We start from the raw sequence: 20,406 nt of genomic DNA on the forward strand, positions 1-20,406 counted from the left end.
GAGGAGGCGGTCGCCCCGCAGGAGCCCTATGTAAATCCTGGTGTTGGGTGGGTGGGGAGGGGGAAAGAGAAGGGGAAATAAACCTCTTTGGCTGGAGTAGGGTCTGGGTGAGCAGATTTCCTTATCCGGGAATCGCAGGCGGGGCGGCCATTGGCTCCGAGGATCACGTGGGCCACTAACTTTGTTCACTTGACAGTAAGTAGGAGGGCTTTCGGAAACAGGAAAACGAGTCAGGGGTCGGAATAAATTTTAGTATATTTTGTGGGCAATTCCCAGAAATTAATGGCTATGAGTTCTTTTTTGATCAACTCAAACTATGTCGACCCCAAGTTCCCTCCGTGCGAGGAATATTCACAGAGCGATTACCTACCCAGCGACCACTCGCCGGGGTACTACGCCGGCGGCCAGAGGCGAGAGAGCAGCTTCCAGCCGGAGGCGGGCTTCGGGCGGCGCGCGGCGTGCACCGTGCAGCGCTACGCGGCCTGCCGGGACCCCGGGCCCCCGCCGCCTCCGCCACCACCCCCGCCGCCCCCGCCACCGCCCGGGCTGTCCCCTCGGGCTCCTGCGCCGCCGCCCTCCGGGGCCCTCCTCCCGGAGCCCGGCCAGCGCTGCGAGGCGGTCAGCAGCAGCCCCCCGCCGCCTCCCTGCGCCCAGAACCCCCTGCACCCCAGCCCGTCCCACTCCGCGTGCAAAGAGCCCGTCGTCTACCCCTGGATGCGCAAAGTTCACGTGAGCACGGGTGAGTGCGTGGGCACCCCTTCCCCCTCCCACCCCCCGGTGCTTTACACCTAAGGGACCTTAGAGGCATGGGGCGGGGGGAGCTGAGGGAAGCCAATTGTCCCCGCTATAAACTCGCCATTGCCGGAGATTTACGGTCGCCTGTTTTCAGAGCCACATAATTACATCCCCCATAAATTTTTATGGCCTGGTGGGCCCCGCGCCTTTGAAGTCGGTTCCCCCATCCTCTTTGCCATTCTCACCAGCGACTTTTCGCCAGGGAGATGCAGTCTTCAGTGAAGTTGCAAGCTGGGGAGGGGTGTGTGGTGGGGGAGGAGAAGGAGGAGGAGGTAATCTGTATTTGAGGGGAGAGTTGAGTCAACTCTCAGTATTTATTTTTTCCTTTCTTTCCTCTAGTCTGGCTCCTTGGCTCCAGAAGTGGGCAAAAGTTTTTACTGGGGTCAGGCGCTACATGGGATCTGAGCACAGAGGGTGGGAACTAACAGAAGAAAGGTTTAGGGAAGCCCCCTCCCTCTTTCACCCCTAGTTCTCCCATCCCGGGCCCCAGGCCAAGGGGGCAGAGAGGAGCGGTTACAACCTTGTGAAGATTCCTCACTCCCCCCACCCCCTCTCCAGACACCCAAACAACAACGTGGAGACAACACAACCCTCCAAAACTTTGAGGTCTCTTTCTCTTCCTCGGGGCCCCGCTTTCTTCCCTTTGCATCCCCACCCCCCTCCGGAGGAAGATGAGGTGGCGGGAGAGGGAGGGAGGGAGACGCGGTGTTAGCTGGAAGAAAGAGCTCTCCCTCCTCCCTTTCGGGGCAATAAAACTTTCTCTTTCTCCCTCTCTCTGTGTGTGTCCAGTAAACCCCAATTACGCCGGCGGGGAGCCCAAGCGCTCTCGGACAGCCTACACTCGCCAGCAGGTCTTGGAGCTGGAGAAGGAATTTCACTACAATCGCTACCTGACACGGCGCCGGAGGGTGGAGATCGCCCACGCGCTCTGCCTCTCCGAGCGCCAGATCAAGATCTGGTTCCAGAACCGGCGCATGAAGTGGAAAAAAGACCACAAGTTGCCCAACACCAAGATCCGCTCGGGTGGCACCGCAGGCACAGGCGGAGGGCCCCCTGGCCGGCCCAACGGAGGCCCCCCCGCGCTCTAGTGGCCCCCCGCGCGGGAGCCGGGAACCTCGGGGCGGGTGTGGGTTGTGAGCGCGGGGAGGGGGGGCGGGGGGGGAAGCGGGAGGGGACCCTGGGGCCTGGGTCCGCCAAAACCTACCTGCCCTCCCCCCCCCCACTTTATCTATTTACACGAATAAACGCAGAGGAGGGGGAGGGGAAGCTTTATTTATAGAAATGACAATAGGGAGCCGGGTGAGGCCCCCCCAGAAGCAAGGTTCAAGTCTCTTGCTTTCTTCCTTAAAAGAAGAAGTAGAAGAAGAAGAAAAAAAAGAAAAGGAAGAAAAAGAAGAAGAAGAAAAAGAAGAAGACAGAAAGAGAAATAGGAGGAGGTTGCACTCCTCGCTTTCAGCTTTGGCGAAGATGGATCCACGTTTCATCTTTAATCACGCCAGGCCCAGGCCCATCTGTCTTGTTTACTCTGCCGAGGAGAGGACGGGCCTCGGTGGCGACCATTACCTCGACACCCGGCTAACAAATGAGGCCCGGCTCGGCCGCCGCCTCTGCTGCTGCCGCCGCTGGAAGACAGCCTGGATTTTCTTTCTTTGTCCCCCATTCCTGACACCCAGCGAAAGCACCCTGTGACTGCCAGATAGCGCAGTGTTTTGGCCACGGTAACACATACACACACACACACATACCCTCCTCCCCTCCCGTGCCCCTCCACAGGCACACTGACTTCTCACCCCCCTTGCACTGCTGGGCTGGGCTGGGGGGCGGGCAGCAGGAAGGGGACAAGTGGAGGCAGGGGTGGGCTTGGCAACAGCAGGAGCAGGCAGGGAAGTTGAGTCCGAGGAAAAAAAAAAGAGAGAGAGAGACCCACTCGGGAGGGCCTTTCTTCTGCGAGGTCAAACCATTCCTGGCAGAGCAAGGGGCCAGTTGAGTTCTGGGACCTGGGGGCAAGCCTCTTGCCAACGTAGAGTTGTACAGCCTCCGGCCTTCTCTCCTAGACTGCAAACGAATGTGAAACTAGCAAGTCAAACATAGTGCCCCTCCCGGTCTGGGAGATGATGTTGTGAAGACCTCTCCCATAGTTTATCATTGTTTTACATTATTATTATTATTAATTATTAATTATTATTATTATTATTATTTTATGTCCATGTGCGTCCTCTCTCCTGTTCTCTCTCTGACATTCCAAACCAGGCCCCTTTCTAGTTCTGGGGCTGCCTGAGTCTAGAACCCTTCGTTGGCGTGAAAATTTGTGTCCTGTACAGAGTGACAATAGAAATAAATGTTTGGTTTCTTGTGACCAGCACGGCGTGTTTTTGTTGAAACCTTGGTATAAAGATACAAATGCCACCCAGCGTTTATGTTAAGCACCCCAGTCCATTCGGCCTCACACTAGATGTGGTTGAAGATTTTTTTTCAAAGGGTCCAAGGGGACTTTCGAGCTCAGAGGACTCCAAATTGTGGTAGCTCGTGTGTTTTCCTTTTGGGGTGGGTGTGTTTTGTTTGGGGCTTTTAATTTTTTTCCCTTCAGTCCAAAAATGGATTGAAAGTACTGGGCGGGCTGACTCCAATCCCTGATGGGGGGGGGGGGAATGTTTCATTGTAGGACACGAGAGGCTTAAGTATGGCAAGGCTTTCATATCGTGATTTATTTGTCATAAGCAAATAAAATGCGGTTAAGCTGTCTCTTTCTAGACAGACGACTCTTTGCTTATTAAGGTTCGGAGGGAGGATTCTGCGAGGCCGGCCTCTTTCCTCCCGCCTAAGAAGGTATCGTTTTCCTCTGAGGTGTTTAAAGCTTTAATGAGTCTAATTTTTTGCACAGATGTTTCTGGGTGTTTGCAGGTTTTCAGAGTATTTTTATATTACAAAGGAGCTAGCCGGTGCCATAGCTCAAACTCTGACAAGCAAATAGATAATCAAGAAGACAAATGGCCTCTTTTGTGAAGCCCTGCTCCTGTATTAATTTTCATTTTCTTTCTCATAGAAAGTATCGAAAGTATGACTGGGGACCAAATAGCTTTCTGTCTCTGAGGTCCCAGTCACCCCTAGAATGGAGTGGGGGAAGGGGATGGGGGTGCCGATGACCCTCACAAGCTTTGGGGCAGCACCCAAGAGAAGTGCTAAGGTCTGAGGGCTCCAGCCTGGGGAGGGGGGCGGGTTTCTCTGGTCTTGCGGCAGCCGGGATACTACCACCCGCCTCCAAAAAGCTTGGGACTCAAAAGAGCATCCGCAATTAAAAGTCGTTTTTTCGGTCGGTCCTGTCTCCCTCCAGAAAATAAACATAGCTGATTCTACCAGCGCGTTTTATTGTTATTTCTTTTGTATTCCTCCGGTTTGCAGCGCCCGGGAGTTTGAGGCTGGGTAGGGCCCAGGACACAGGGGCCCATGTCCACAGCGCGGGAAAGGGCCATAGAACGGCCCGTGGAAATGCTTCTGGAAGCCTCATAAAAAAATTGCCCAGACCTGGAGGCTCAGAGCGGCGAGCTTTGTTTTGGTGGAATCGCGGTGTGATGTTTAAGCTGCCCGGGGATGCGGCCGCCCTTAGTGGAGGGGGAAAATAGTTCTTAAAAAGCATATGCCCCCCCAGGAATGTCTCTATAGAACCAAATCAAAGCTGCTCCTTGGAAGGTATGAATAGAATAAAAAAAGATTTCTATGGAGCTTAAAGTTCACAGCCATTCTGTGTAGACAAGAGCTAAGAAAAATGTGAGAATTATACAGAAAACCATTAATCACTTCTTTTCTTTAAATACGTATCCTCTCTCCTTTGTTATTATTCAACAGCAAATCTCCGCAGACCGGCTGTTGGGGGAAAAAAGTGTTAGCTGGCTCTCCCGGATCTGCGAGGGGGAAAAAATTTGGAACCATAAAGTTGAAAACTTTTTTCTCTCAGTTTGGAAGCAGCCCTTCGTCATGAATGGGATTCGCGGAATTCGGGCCAGAGGAGGCGAGAGGCGCAAAGGTAACAAAGCCCCCGCCTGGGCTGTCTTTTTTTTTTTTTTTTTTTTTTTTTTGATCGTTTTATGAGCTCTTTTTACAAAGGAAAGAAGAAACTCTCTCACCTCCTTCTTTTCCTTTTTCAACTTTCTTCGCGGGGTTTTTTATGGTGGATGCTTGGGTCAGATTTGTTGCCTTTTATGATGACGGATGCTTGGGTCAGAGGGAGAGCGAGGGGCCTCACACCTGGAGAGTGTTTGAACTGCTTGGGACTGAGGTGTCAGAGCCCCTGAAAAACCCCAGAGAACGTTGTTTGGGAGGCAGCTCAGAAGGGCTTTTCGGGTTTCGGAAAATGCAGGCGGGCCTGGAGAGCTCCAGCACGCGTGTGTGCCAGATTGCGTGTTTTGGGACATGCACATGTGGCCGGTGTGTTCTGTGACTTAGCTTGTCTACACTGGGGGCTGGTGTCCCTTATGTCTGTTTACCGGGGAGATGTCACTGCCGCCTCCTGGAAAAATGGAATGCAGTTCTTGGATGGAATGCCCCAGGCTTGGAGCTGGTTATAGGTAGATGTCTTCATTTTCTTTCTTTCTTTCTTTCGTTCTTTCTTTCTTGTGTCTAGCATGGGATTCTGGATAGATATTTGCAACTCTGGAGCAGGAAACTGTTCCGTTTACAGGCAAGGTTCGTTGGTGCCAGAATCTTCCTCTTCAACTCTGCTCTCCCCTTCTTCCTGGAGGCTCAGTGCTCACTTGGGTTTCCTTTTGCTCTCTTGTTTTGGGGGTTCTGTTCCCCTTTTGTGGGGCCCTGCTTCTGAGGGCAAAGGAGCCAGTGGGCTCTGGCTCAGACCTGAAAATGTGCTGGCCCTTTTACCCTGGGGCTCACTGAGGGTTTGGAGGCAGGAGGCTGGCAGGAGAGAGAGTTCATGGAGAGGCCACGTTTTCTAGGCGATTAGCTCAGTATTAGAACCACAAAATGACCTCGGAAGCCCCTTGACCTCTCTGAGACTGGACAGCGTGCTGCTTCTGGCTCCTGACTGCTGCCCAGGAGGGAAAGTCAGACCTCTGCCAGGAGGGCCCCTCCTGGGCTGTCGTGTGGCCCGCCTTCTGCATCTCCCTCTGGCCCCCAACCCCTTCTTTGCTATCTGGGAATCTCTGGATTGTTTTTCTGTGACTGTCCACTGGGGAGAAAAGGAGTAAAAATTTTAGCTCAGGGGTACAAATAGGGGAGGGAAACAGGGTGCTGATCTGGCCCTCTGTGTAGAACTCCTTTCCCAGGCCAGGTTCTAACTGCTCCCCCCACCCTGTCCAACTCATCCCTCCTTTCCTCCTCTTGGAGGGAGCTGAGGGAGGAAAGACAAAGGGAGGTGAAAGGAGAGGTCCACAGGGCTTCAGAGCGCTAAGGGAACAAGCCTCTGGGTTCTAAAGAGAGGGAAGCCCCACCACCAACAGTCCCTTGGAGGCTACTTTCTCTCCAGGTCTCAGATTCAAATCCACAGCTTCTCAACCCATTTTCTGAAGTTCCTTTGTTTAGGAAGCTAATCCTAGAGTCGATTGTGCCCTCTTCCCCTAATCCCCAGTCCCACCCCAGCGACTCACAGAGGCCATGGATGCCTTCCCACCAGAGGAGCAAGAGAAGTGGGAGAAGGGTCAGGACAGGCTGTTCTGCCCATTTCCAGGAACAGCTCTGCCACATTAACCAAAGTTTTAGCAACTTCTAATTTTAAGAGATGGGTGGAGAATTTGCTAACATGGAGCCTTTCCAAATCTCTATTCTACTCTGATTCAACTTAAAATCCACACCAGCCGCCGTTATTTTAGAAGGAGATAGAGACAAAGAGAGACAGACAGACAGACAGACAGACTCCAGCTGGGAAGAGAGGAAATGTTCCTTCAGTTAAAACTAGGAGAGACTGAACCTTGCTGGGATGTGTGTCGGGTACTGATTTGCATTTTGTAAATTGTCTCCTGTAACTTGGGGTCTCTAACTCAGGCAAGAAATAGCTAGTATCTGTTGGTACCATCTCCTTTGTCCCTGAGTGGGGGAATCCACGCAGGGACTGGAGGTCTCAGGCAGGAGAGGGAGTGAGTAGAAAGGGGGCTGGGCCGCTCCTGGGCTGCAAACGTTTGGGGCTCATGTCAGATATGCACCCATTACTCATAAGGGCAGATAACCTATTGTGGGCCCTCTAGATGCCCAGGTGAGGAAGCTGTAGTCACCTGGGACTTTAGGAGGTGCTCTCTGCCATGTGAGGGGTCCATTAAAGGGAAAGAGGAAGGAAACAATGGAAGGGAAGTTTGGGGTTCATTCAAGGGTTTCAACCACTGAGGCAAGAGCTTCAAGATTTCCCTATTCCCTCACTCCCAGACCCCCAGTCTTTTCAGGGCTGAGCACCTCCAGCAGGCTCCCCAGCTGGATGGGCTCACCTTTTAGAATTCCAGCTGCACCCCTCATCTTTGCCCTCTCTTCCCTTCAGGTCCCTGGGCCCTTGCCGCTTGCCCTCCTACTTGCACCTCTGGGGACAGAAGGGCTGCCCCAGTCCTGCCCCAGTGCGAGCGAGCCGGGAGCAGCAGCGCCGGTGGTGGGTCTTCCCTGGGAAGAGTGGCACGCTGGGGAGGGGAGTCTGGTTGGAAAACAGAGTTGGGAAGTTTCCCAGCGTGAGTTGAGCGCTGACGGATTTGTGATCAGCCATAAAACCGGAGTGTTCAGATTCGTAAATCAATCTCGCCTTTCTCTCAGAATGAACGTTCGCTTTATCGGCAGCAAGAAAGCGCTCCACTCGCGCTCAGGCGCTTGTTTATTTGAACATGGACATTCCCAGGATCCGAAAAGAGTGTGGGCATTTTAACAGAACCTGCCTGGCGTGCCTTCCTGCCATTCTGCTGTTTTCTTGTCCTTAAAGACAATTTCTTGGTTTCAGAGATTGCTGTCTTCCCATGCTCCTGCCTATTTCTTCCTTCCTTTCTCCCTCTCTATCTCTCTCTGTCTCCCTCTTTTTTTTTTTTTTTCTTTCAGACTTTAGTGGACTGTGTTCTTATAGGGGACCATTTGTAATGGATCCGTGGCCAGGATCTTGCAAGGAGCTGCCCGGGCTGGAGCCAGGCTCAGGGCCCACATCGGGAGCAGGCTGAATTCAATACCAGTCTGTGTTTTGTATCTGGGCAATCAAAGCCGACCACCCCCCTACAGAGTGCGGCCCTGCTGGCGCCCCACCCGGGTCCGTCAGGAGCAGGGATTCCGAAGAGAAGGCAGGGGCCGCTCAGCCGCCCCAGCTGGAACTTACCAGGGCCGGCAGGCAGGGTGGCTGTTTCTTTGGGGGGTTGGTAAGGCATCTGGGTCCTTAGCCACCTCCCCACTGAGTTGTTTTTGGTTCGGATCTTTCCAGACAAACCAGTGGTGACCCCTCGGCCCCTGCTCCCCTACCCTAAGCTGAATTTATTCTCCTACCCTGCCTGCTCTGACGGCGTAGGCCAGGCTGCGCCCGGAGCTGCTGAAGATAAGGCTGGGAATGTGCTGAGAGCGGGCGGCTTCTCCAGGAATGCCTTTTCTGCTCCCCTTTGCACTCCCACCCCTCCCAGTGGCCCAGGACTCCAATTCTGGTTCTAACTGGTCTGCAAGTTCTGGGGCCAAGCTGTAAGTGAAGATTTGGGGGGTTTTTTATTTCGTTCTGTTTTGTTTTGTTTACATCTGGGACGAAGGCGTGCGTGTCCCTTTCTCTCTCTAGGCCTAGGGAATGGATTGGTCCTATCATCCCTCTGTTTAACCCTTTATTATGAGATTCCCTCCCTACCCCCCAATCTTTCCCCATCGATCAGGCTCCATTGTCTGCTGATTAGGAGCTCAGGGTACTAACACCTGGGAAATAGGGACCCCGGGGCTGCCAGGCCAACTTCAAAGCTTCTTTCTTCCCTTTCCTTCCCCTCTAGTTCAAATCTTCAGCTGTCTTCACTGGTGTGTTGCGGGTGGAGGGGGTCACTGGGATGGGGTGTGACATAGGTAGACAGACACTGACTGTCCACTTCTTTTGTGCAGACACCTTAGTGTGGGATCTTTGTCTCTAGAGCGTATGCTCAGTTGGTCACTAGAATTTGATTCCCTGGGATGGTAATAACACAAGGGGCGGGGTGGGGGGAATAAAAAGTCCCCCTTGCCGTTATTCTCAGCTGTGGGAGCTCCCGAGTCATCTCCTCACCCTGTCCTTTTTCTGCCCCTTCCAGAGGTACCACAAAAGATCAGAAGGAGAATTAAACCCAGAAGCCCCATTCTTTATACATATGTAACTTGGACTTAACGAAGGGTTTCTTTTGAAGCTGGTCCCTTTAGAAAGGTTGTTGGTCTTTTAGGAAGGGGGGAGTGGGCCCCACTAAGATCAATATCCTAGGAGTGAGAGAGACAACGGAGTTGGGGGGAAATCTTGAGCTTAGAGGATGCAGAGAGAAGAACTGGGAGCTGAGAAATCCAGGGGCTGGGAGCAGGGCTCCGCGCCCACCCCACCCCCACCCCCCAGACGCCCCTGCAGACTATTTCTGCACCTCCACGAACTAAGCAGAAGCAGGAGGAGAAGGGAGAGAGGAGAGGTGGGCTGTGGGTAAGTGTGTGTCTGGGGGCGGGGAGGTTAGGGAGCTATAGGTAGGGTAGGTATAGATGGGAACGTGGGAGAGAGGAGGAGAACTCACTACTCTTCCATTGGTGGGTTGAGGGGGAAAACCTATTTTGCAGGAAAATTTCTCCTCCTGAAGGGGAAGGTCACAGTGGTCCTTTGAGCCTGAAATCGAAAGACCCCCTTCCCCCTCCTGGTCACGTGATTCATTAAATAATTAATGCCGAGGTTGCAGAATAGATATGTATTTGTCAGGAAAATCGCAGCCTCGGTCTCCCTGTTTCTGACGTGCAATTCAACTGTCCTTTGAAAAACAAGCCTGTACCCCGAGAAAAAAAAAAAAAGAGAGAGACAGGGGGAGAGAGAGGGAGAGAGAGAGAGAAAAAGAGAGGGAGGCAACAATAAAAGAGCCCCGCAGCCGGAGCCACACCGCGGGCTGGGGTATTGTAAGTAGAAGGGATTTCTCACTACCTACCGCGTCTTATATGTCCATGTAAATTTATTGTTTGTTATTAATGTTATTGTCGTAAACTGTGACAAATAGCCATCTTCATTTCCTGCCATTTCTCTTCACACGGTGCTCTGTGTGTTTATACCCATTGAGGCATTGCATAGAGATTTTAGGAATATTCCTCTTCTCTCTCTCTCTCTCTCTCTCTCTCTCTCTCTCTCTCCCCCTCTCTCTTTCTCTGTCTCTGTCTCTCTCTCTCTCCTCCAACCTTTTTCTTGATTTATAGCAATATGGGTGTCAGCTTCTCGACCGGCATGCCCGCCATTGTGTGTGTGTGTGTGTGTGTGTGCGCGCACGCGTCTGTGTGTGTTTGTGAGCGAGTTGTGTTGTTTATGGCCATGTCTTCGATAAATCATTTCTCACGGAAAATGATGTGGAAGCTCGGCTATTTCTGTGGCCGGGAGAGACTCGGTCTCGGAGCCACTTCCTCCCTCTCTGCTCTGCTCCCAGGAGCTGGTTATTTCAGATGATTTGCAGTAATATATCAGCAGTTAATATGAAAGCTCTATGGCTGGAGGTCTTAAATTACAGCATCTGTGATTATCAATTAAGGCGAGATTTGTATAAATTTGGTAAACCAGAAATGCCTCATTGGCATATAAACCCAGTCAAAGACCACGACCTAATATAAAAATTATATTTGCAAGCCTGATAGAGCCAACATTCCTGAAGCAGCAGACAGCTCCATTTTTTTTTTTTTCAGGCGTTCCCTTCCAGGAGTTTGGCTGCTCTGACTCCAGCCCAGGGTAAAGAGCCCAACTCTGAAGGCAGAAGGGGCCTGGGGGTAGGAGAGGGGGAGGCGGAGGGAGAAATGGCTGGAGTTGAAGGCAAAGATTTTTGTCATCCATGGGGGCCAAATTGAAGCAGTGGGAAGGGGGCTGGAAGGATTCAGTTGTAGTACTGAAGTGTCTTCTGTAGGATCGATGTACAGTAAGGTGTTGAGAGTGGAGAAAGAGCCCCCCAAATTGGGGGGAGATCATGGGGACAGAGGGTGAAGGGCAGGGAGAGAAGCTGAAAGCCTTGGCTCCCCACCCTCCTGGCTAACAAAACAAGGAAATGAATTCACACCCCAGTAGCCTTCCTTCGACCTCCTGAAACAAAGAAAGTTTCCTCGGCAGTGAGGGACTCTGTGTGTTTGGGGCTAAAGCAGGGAGAAGTTCTCTTAAGTTTCTCTAGAAAAGAAATGCTCCAGGAATCAGGTGGTCCCAGGTAGTTGGTGAGGGTTCCAGAACATAGGGTGTGTTCCCCTCCTTAAGCCCCCCTCCAAAGAGGGAGCAAATGGGGTGCAGATTGGGGGGAGGAGAGCTGGTAAATTTCCCCTTGGGTTTCATGTGGGGGTCCCAGTCCCTCCCATTAGAGAAGAGCTTGATGGTCAAGAGCAAAACCAGAAGTAGCTTCTGGGGACATTCTACACTGCACCCCCAAAGTTGTGGTGGACAAGGAGAAGAGGGTCAGAGCCTTTGCCAAGTACGGTGCAGGCTGCTGGCTTTTCCTTTGCTGGCTGGAGCCCGGCCAAGTGACTTTATAGCCACTATTATCCATGATATTTAACTCTGCCTGCTAGTGTAAACCTTCGAGGAGAAAAATTAGAGTGACACCGTGCCCAGGTGTTAATTATTCATGGCATCAGCCTCGTGGAGTGGCGGTTTAGGCCTTGGTCCTGGATCATCCAGGAGCTCGCTCCCATGTTCGGCTCCAAGGGGCGCTGAGCCTTGTTAACACGCAGATTTGTGGGTAGGGGGTGGAGGAAGCCTCCCAGATTGGGAGTCTGGGTTGAAAGGGGTTTAGGGAAAAAGAGAAGGAGAGGTCAAGATCCTAGGCTGGGATGGGTGTGGTGTTACCTAGTCTGGATAAATGGAACTGGGGAGAGTGTGGATTCAGGGGCAGCTTTGATGGGACTAGAGAGTGTGGGGAAGAGGGAAGGTGCTGGGGAAGGCAGACTTGAGGGATGGGGGCTCCAGCCCTTCAGGCCTCCCTCTTTCAGTGTTGGAGAATCCCACACACACTCAGTGTGAGAGACACTCAGTGTGAGAGGCGAGTATGTATTTCTCCCTTACCTGGGAAGTTGTGTGGGGGGGGGGGCATGTAAATGTGGGTAGGCGGACTTCACCCCCAAAGCAGCATTCCAGAACTTAGGCCAAAGTCTTAGAGTCCCTAAGAAAGTGGGGAAGGATTACCTCTTCCTGGGAGAGGAGGAGGGACACGGGGAGAAGGAAGAGGGTAGACCCATGTTTTATTAGCTTCTGAATTCAGCATGTTTTGGAGGATGAGAAACAAAAGAGGAAAGCTGAAGGATTTGCTCTCTGGGACAGGTCAGAACTAGGGGTGTGAGCTGGGAACCAGTCCTACAGGCCTGTAGTCCTACAGGCCATAGTTGGTAACCCCTGTGTTACCAACTATGCCTCCTTCTCTGTCTTCCCTCGTCCTACTGCCTTTGCCTGTGACAGGGAGGTCTGATCCCCCCTCTTTTCCTCTTCATTCTCTCAGCCTCCTTCAGGTCTTTGTCTCTTCTGGCCCTGGGGATACCCTCTCCCCTTTCCTTTCCCCAACTCACACTCAGAGTCTTCCCCCCGGAGAAAAAAGCGGGGAGAACCTCCCTCCCCACCATTATCTTTTAGTTGCTGGCTCCTTGCAGAATCTCTCTGTGTAAGGCCTGATGCCCTCTATCCAGGGATATAGGCCTGCTCTCAAGTCAGCAAGTTTGGAAAGAATATATATATATTTGGTTTACTTAGCCATGAAGCACCTGGCTCTTATCTGTTTTGCACATATGCACCCTATTTGCTTTTTTGCTGTCCAGGGGATGAGGTAGAACATATTTGGTGGAAGGGGCTTTCGGAAAGCTGCTGAGTCCGTCTTCTGTCCAGACTCCGCCGGTGTCCTTCTTTAGTAATGATAGTGTTTATCCCCATGACTTTCAGAAGCCAGGCTGCCAATGCTTTAGCCATCAGAATTGGATAAAAAGATGAGGAGAGAGAGAGGATGAAGGAAAAAGGGAGGGCCCCAGAGAGAGAACAAGCAGCAGGATCCTTTTCTGAGGGGAGAAGTTAAGGCAGAGCTCAAGGAGAAGATGACAGGGAGAATAAAGACAAAGGCCGGTCAGAGCGTCCGGGAGGCTGTCCTGGGACAAGGAACCCCACAACTTGGATGAACACACACACACACACACACACACACACACACACACACACACACAGAGTTAAGTGAGAAGGAGGGAACTAGAAAAGAAACCACTCACTTTGCCCCCTTCTTTGTAGAAGAGAATGTGTTTGTGATGGAAGGATGTGTTTTCCCTGCAGATGAAAGGGCCCTGAGGCCAAGGGCTCCACATTGCCCCAAGGAGAGGAGCAGCCTAGTAAGTGAGCCCAGAAGTGATTTCTAGAGATACTGCTAAGTCTTTCACCGGCTCAGTTCAAACTCACAGAAGACAGAGAGGCAGAGTATGAGAAGACAAAGAGGCCGTGCGAAAGGGACAGAAACGAGAGGGTTAGAAAAGGCAGAGGGGGAGAGAGAGAGGGAGGGAGGGAGAGAGAGAAAGAGAAAGAGAAAGAGAGGGAGAGACAGAAGAGAGAGACATGTTGAAAGAGCCCAATCGCTTGGGGAGGGCAGGCATGTGGAGGGGTCTGGAAGCTCCTGGAGACTCTGTGCTTTCTTTCCAGGCAGCTGCCCACAGCCGGGGGCTGACCCAGAAGGAACTGCCCCTAGAGTAGGCCATTAGTCGGGGGTGCTAAATCAGGTGTGAGGCAGCTGGGGTAGGAACCCAAGTGTCAGGGAATGGCCAAGGCTGTCCTAGCGGGGCAGTCTCCTCTTTCACGGACCACCTTCAGTAACTTAATGGCTGGAATCTCCCAAAATTCCACAGGGGTGGTGGGGTGGTGGTGGTGTTTGGGGTCAGGCGCTCACACCTGGACCCCAAATCCTTCCTTGGCCTCTCTTCCCCCTGGCCGGTTTGATCTCTTCTTTCCCTCTTTAGGGGGAGGGAGAAGAAGTCGGTCTGCCAGCCGCCTAAGAACTTTCCCTTTCACCTCCAATCCACATCTCCTCCCTTGAAGCCCCAGCAGGAACAAACGGATGCTACCCTTACTAATCTCCTCCCTCCCCCATCTTTCAGGAAAAGAAAAGGAAAAAGGGAAAGAAAGTTCCTACCAGCCTAAGCTGCTTTAGAAAACTCCAGGGAACCTGGAAAATGCAAACCTTCTCGCTTCTCCCATCCGTCCCTTTCCCCCCCACCCCGCGCCCCTGCTCTCTCCCTGCGCACCCCCACCCCCATCCTCCCGTCCCGTCCTGCCCAGAACTCTCTCTCTTCCCCTCCCTTCTCCGCTGGGCCGGACATATGGAACCCATTTCGCTGGTGACATTGAAGAGCCGCCCGTGCGCCCGCCTTCTGCCATGGCGCCCCCGGCGCCCCCCGCGCCTCGCCGTGCCCCCTGTCATTCGCGGCTCCTCTCGCCCGGCAGCTCGGCCCGCTCTCGCAGCCCCGATCCGGCTGCGTGCCAGGCGCGCCCGACCGCCCGCGGGCGGTAGCCGAGGGAGCGCTCCGGCTTCTCCCGCCCGGGACTCCGAGCGCCCCGAGCGCAGCCTCCGCGCGCGCTTCGCCGCCCGGCGGCCTCGAGGGCCGAACAAAGCCGGGGGCGGAGGCTGGGGCAGGGGCGGGGAGGGGGCGAGCGCTTCCGGGCCTCTCCCCGCGCCGCCCGCCGCCCGCCGTTCCGGGGCCCGCTGGGGTCTGCACGAGCGCGATGCGGCGGGCTGCGGCCGGGGCGCCCCCGCTGGGGCCCAGGGACCCGGGCCTGGCAGTCGGCTCCCGCGCGCCCGCTGCTCCCGGCTGCCGGCGGCCTGCGCCCTAGCGGGAGTCCGCACAGGTAAGTGGGGGCGCGGAGCCCGGCGGCCGGGATCCGGCGAGGGGTGTGGGGGGGTGTGGGGGGGTGCGTACGTGTGTGTAGGGGGAGGCCGAGTCCCCAGCCCCCAGGTCTCTCTCCTGGGTCAGGAAAGAGGCCGGATCCCAATCGTGGAAGACAAAGATGGGAGCACCTTAAAGAGGCCGTGGGTGCTGAGGGGATAGAGGGATCCGGGTGTGCGGGGCAATGTGGAGGTATGTGGGGTTGCACGCCCCCCCCCACCTCGTGTGTGGACAGGAACCGGGTTGGGGGTGGAGGAGCTTTCTGGCTCAGGAAGGGTGTTGGAGGCTCTGGAGGGTTTTCCAGGGAAATTGGAATCTGTGCGTTATGAAGGAAATGCGGGGGCATCTCCTGGGGTTGGGGGGACAGCTGGGCCCTGCTCCCACAGTCCAGCTGTCACCATGGTGAGCCTTTTAGCACCTGGCGGGTTATTTGAAGCTGAAACTACAAGGGTTGCGGTGAGGCCGGGTGTTAAACTGAGAAGGTAGGAGAGGGGGTGATTTATGGCTTCAGAGAAGCTATGTTTACTCCCAGACTGCTCTGGAAACCAAAAACCAAACAGAGCAGAGGCGGGAGGAGCCCCTCTCCTAGGAGTGGGAGGCGATGCCAGCTTCATTCTCTGGGATTTATTTTCCCAGATGTGGGGAGATGGTGGGAACTGTCCCTTTGCAGGGGCAGGATGTGGTGGGTCTGTGTGATGTATAAGGATAGTGTGCAAGCATGCACACGTGGAGGTGTGTTTGTGTGTTGTGTGAGAGCGCTAGCACGCAGGGGTACACGTGTGCTCAGGCTGGGGTCCATGGGGGTGCAGCGTCGCTTTGTGAGTGGGCACACGGGGCTGGGAGAGAGGCTCGGTGTTCTCTGGTCCTGGTCGTCTGTGATGTGGTAGTTTAAACACATTTTGCTGCCCTGTGCCCTCACCATGGGGTGGTGCTGGTCCGGAATGTGCTTTCTTTCCGCCCACAGCCATGTGCAGACAGTCCACTTGGACTGGTCCCTCGCCCCTCTGGGCCATGTGCATGGGCTGCCTGATCTTCACTTTGAACCTTTAACTTTGCCATGGGAGGCTAAGGAATTAGTGAGCGTGGCTGCGTGGGAAGGAGAGGAGGAGAGGAGAAAAAGGCCCGGGGTGGTAGCAGAGCTCAGCGGTGTGACCCTGGGTCTTGGCAGGCATGGGTTCCACCATCACTGCTCTAATTTTTCCCAAAGTCTCTGCTTGGGAAGGGGCAAGTGAGCACAAAGGGGAACAGAGCAAAAGAGCCATGCAGGATGCTGGGGGGTGGGGAGAGAAATATTTTGACCCCAGATAGTTATTTCCTCAGGCCAATCGGTGGCTCTTGCATTTCTGTCTAGAAGCCTGGCTTTGCCTGGAAATTGTTTTGCATTAAATTTTCTCAGCCGCAGAATTATCTTTCCTCGCCTCCAGCTAAACTTGCATTTTTCCACCAGACACTTGGGCCCCGCACCAATGAAATCTGAGAGGAAGCGGCTGGGCCCTAAGTGGCCGTAATTTAATTGATTTTATCATAAATCATCAACTTGATGAAGAACCCGAGGTTTCAGTGAAGTAAATTGATATTAATGGGAGTTTCTTGAAATGCAAACTCGCTGCATTGTTGGGGCATCTTGAACTGGGGAGGTGGATTTCATGTGTCCCAGGAGCAGAGAGCCTGGACCTGGAGCTCGCAGAGCATTAGGGGTAGGAAAAGCGAGCTTTGAGGGGTAGCCGTAAGCAGACCGATTTCTGTAGGGGGAGCAAGGCAGAGAATGGAACTTTCTTGGGGAGGGAGCAGAGTCTGACTCTGAAACCTTCTTTCTGGCCATTTTGGGAATGCTGGTCTCCAACTGGGGGGAGGCAGCTGGGGAGGCTGGTAGGTGTGTGGGCAGAGTTGGGGGTCGGGTGAGAAGGCCAGGCTGGTACAATGGGTGCATTGACTCCTGGTTAAAAATTGCCAGGTCAAAGCCTTCCTCCTCTAATTATACAAATTAATTATTTACTGCTCAGGTTGCTGTGTCCAAAAATAGCACTTTTGATTTGGTGATGGAGATAGAGAACATCCCCCTCTCTCTCTCATACACACACACACACACACACACACACGCACACACACACATACACGCACACACACACAGAGTGGTGGTAAAAACCAGTGTATGAGCCTTGGTGGGGGCATGGAGGACCAGGCGTGGGGTTGGTGCTCAGCAGTGGGGGTGTAAACATTTAATTCCAAGAAAAAATACTCTGCTTTTGGCAGAGGTGGTGCCCTTTATTGTCCGAACTCAGAGATTATATTGTCGCTCACTTTTTTTTTTAAAAGATTTTATTTATTTATTTGACAGACAGAGATCACAAGTAGACAGAGAGGCAGGCAGAGAGAGAGAGGGAAGCAGGCTCCCCGCTGAGCAGAGAGCCCGGATGCGGGACTCGATCCCAGGACCCTGAGATCATGACCTGAGCCAAAGGCAGCGGCTTAACCCACTGAGCCACCCAGGCGCCCCTTGTCGCTCACTTTTACATGAGCACACAGAGAACCGCAAGCTGTCAGTCCAAAAAGGGACCTGAGAAATCATTTAGACCAACCCCTCCCCCTCCATGTATATGCTCTAGCTTTACAGAGGGGACACTGAGGCCCAAGGAGTTCACTGCTTCAGATCACACAGCCAATCTGGAATGCCTAGAATCCAAGCCTCCGGACTGCTGAGCCTATGGACTTGAGACAAATCACTCTCTGGCTGTGAGCCTCAGTTTCCCTGTCTGTAACAATGGCAGGGGTTGGAGAGGACAGTGTCTGAGTTCTCCCTAGGTCTGACCTTGGAAAACTCTAGTGCTTGGGAGAAGCTCTCCTGTGTGTCCTGGAGTTTTCTTTCTTTCTTTCTTTCTTTTTTTTTTTTTTTTTTTAAGATTTTATTTATTTATTTGACAGACAGAACACAAGTAGGCGGGGCGGGGTGGGGGGAAGCAGGCTCCCTGCTGAGCAGAGAGCCCGATGCGGGGCTCCATCCCAGGACCCTGGGATCATGACCTGAGTTGAAGGCAGAGGCTATAACCCACTGACCCACCCAGGTGCCCCGTGTCCTGGAGTTCTGAGGGTATCTAGGCATAGAAGTTACTGCATGCTTGTTTGCAAATATTCAGGGAATTTGTACGTGCCCAGAGCAGAGGATAGTTACTCTGACTGGCTCTAGGAAATCTGTTAGAATCTGGACCATTCCTCCTCTTGAAGGTGTCTTTATTCTCAGCAGAGAAGCCCAGGCTGAGAGCAATTGAGTTAGAAGTCAGTGGAGAGGGGCCAGCTAGCTGGGTTGGACTGGGATTGGCATTTGGGGGCGGCGTGCTAAGGAAAGGGGGAGTTCCCCCTCACAGAGAAAGGCATTTTCCTTGCCAGGCGCTGGGCTGAGGCTGGAGTTGTCCAGATTTCATTTTTTGAAATTCTTCCTCCTCTAGCCCAGGGACTGAATTGTGGTTTCAGAATTTGGATTCTGTGGGCGCCTGGGTGGCTCAGTGGTTGAATCCTCTGCCTTCGGCTCGGGTCATGATCTCAGGGTCCTGGGATCGAGTCCCATGTCGGGCTCTCTGCTCAGCAGGGAGCCTGCCTCCTCCTCCTCTCCCTCTCTGCCTGCCTTTCTGCCTACTTGTGATCTGTCAAATAAATGAAAAAAAGATCTTAAAAAAAAAAGAAGGATTGTACAAAAAAAAAAAAAGAATTTGGATTCTGTAATGGTGGGCCACTGCCTGTCCCCCAGCCACACCCTGACCCCAGGGTCTTTGGGCCCTCTCTTTTCGGGAGAGGACACACACAGGGTGGCACAGACTGTAGGTGTCTCCCAAGGGCAGCCAAGTCAGGAGGCCTATGAGGTAGGTGACCCCCACCCTATTTTTGCCCTTGTTTTCATCTCTTTTCCCAACTGGAAGTAGATAAAACTCGAAAGAAGTGGGGGCTTCTCCAAAGTTGCGTGGTTGTGAGAGGGAGATTCTTGTAGGGTCAGGGATATGGGAGGCCACTAGGGGACCAGAGGTTTCCAGACTGCCTTGGGAAGTGTGGTCAGGTACATGAGTTCTGGTGGGGGAGTGGGAAGAGACGGGCACAACTTCATCTTTGGGGTTCTAGAAATCAGAGTCTCTGTTTTGAGAGAGAGGGAGGCGGGGGGGGGGGGGGAAGACACCCAAAGGACTAGCAAGTCCACACTCTGGCCCTATCCCATTCTGACTCTAGGGTTTTATATTTGGAGGCAATTCGGAAGGCCTTTCGCTGATTGGTCATTAATCCGGTGAGTTATTGTCTGCTGAACAGAGGTCACTGGGAGAGAGACTGCAATCTGTCAGGAGAGACCTGCCCAGTCACTCGCAGTAGGCCGGGCCCCTGTTCCTCTCTTCCCTTCCCCAGCCACCCACCTCCTCCCCAAGCTGGCCAAGATTCGCTCCTTCTCCTCTTGCCCTCTCCAGTCTGCCCACCTTTGTCTCCAGGCCGCCCGGGTGGGGTGTGCCAGGCCGGGGCTGAGCTGAGTCTAGACGCTGCCGGCCCCAGATTCAGAACCGGTTCCAGCGCCAACCAGGCGCCCGCCTACCCCTGACTCCGGACTTGGCCCGCGGCGCCACCGCCCGCTCGGTCAGCGCATCCAGGCGGCCTCCGTGGTCCCCGAGAGACACGTAGCGAACCCTCGTGGCTGCCTTGTTTTTTTCCCCCCCGCTTCCCTCCCGCGCCCCTCCACTTCGAGTGGGGGAGAACAGAGCTTGCATTTTTCTTCTCCAACCTGGCGGCCTCCCTCTCTCTTCTTTCGATCCCTGCTTCCGCTGAGCCGGGTCTACGCGGGCCTCCGTGGGCCGCACGGAACCTTCTTCCCGCTTCCCCTTTGTTTCCTCCCGCACGGGCGTCTTAGAGAGGTGGGGGTTGGGAGTCCAGATACCAAGAGTCATCTTCATTAGCAATTTAATTTTACAACCGCCAGCTTTGAAATCTTTATTAATATGCAAGCAGAGATGGACGTTCTGGTGCGAGTGTGAACTCCACACGGCTCCGCAGCCGCCACAAAGTTGGGCGGTGAAGCCGGAAAAGTGTGGGGCCCGGAGCCCAGACAGGACTAGGAAGAAACAGCTCTCTAATCGCCTCGCCCCCTGCTCCCAGGTCCCAGCTGCTCAGTGAGCCGGTGGGTTGGTTGAGCTGGAGGCCAGATCCTTGGTCACCCCAAAGCTGGTATCAGAAATCGATTTTAAAGGAGCCAGCCATTTTGTCCTTATTGAGAGGAGAGTTTTCGTTTGCTCTTTGGCGGATTTTTTTTTGGTGGGGGGTGGAGAACAGACATGATCCCTCCAAAGCCTGGAAAGGTGGGCAGCCAGGAATGGCTCTAAGAGATTTAACTCTCTCCTTATCCCCTGGTACTGAGTACGCATTAGGAGTGGGGGAGGGGAGTGCTGTAGCGAGTGGGAGAGGAAAATATGCCCAGAAGGGGGCCATTTTTTCCAAGTTTTACCTTTATTATTAATTTCTGCCTTTGTTAGATTACCCTAAAGTCTCTATCTTAATCTGTTCTCAATTTTTCTTTTTCAATTTCTCTCTCTCTTACACACACACACACACACACACACACACACACACACACACACACACACA

At 53.4% G+C, this 20,406-nt stretch overlaps 2 protein-coding genes across 2 annotated transcripts in view; both read left to right on the forward strand.

The window, feature by feature from the left end:
• Positions 1-20,406, forward strand: part of LOC111151651 (homeobox B3) — a 56,220-nt gene that overhangs the window by 26,375 nt on the left and 9,439 nt on the right. The window contains exon 2 of the mRNA XM_022509780.1: positions 4,639-4,816. The gene's annotated coding sequence lies outside the window, so the exon portion shown is untranslated. The remainder of the gene's footprint in view (positions 1-4,638; positions 4,817-20,406) is intronic.
• On the forward strand, positions 123-1,935 carry LOC111151654 (homeobox B4). The gene is made up of 2 exons (XM_022509783.1): positions 123-739; positions 1,585-1,935. Exons 1-2 carry the CDS (start codon positions 283-285, stop codon positions 1,881-1,883), a joined length of 756 nt encoding a protein of 251 aa, XP_022365491.1. The 5' UTR covers positions 123-282; the 3' UTR covers positions 1,884-1,935.

This window comes from Enhydra lutris, unplaced genomic scaffold (assembly GCF_002288905.1).
Source record: "Enhydra lutris kenyoni isolate GAN:26980312 unplaced genomic scaffold, ASM228890v2 scaffoldscaffold26, whole genome shotgun sequence".
In the NCBI taxonomy this organism is placed as follows: Eukaryota; Metazoa; Chordata; class Mammalia; order Carnivora; family Mustelidae; genus Enhydra; species Enhydra lutris.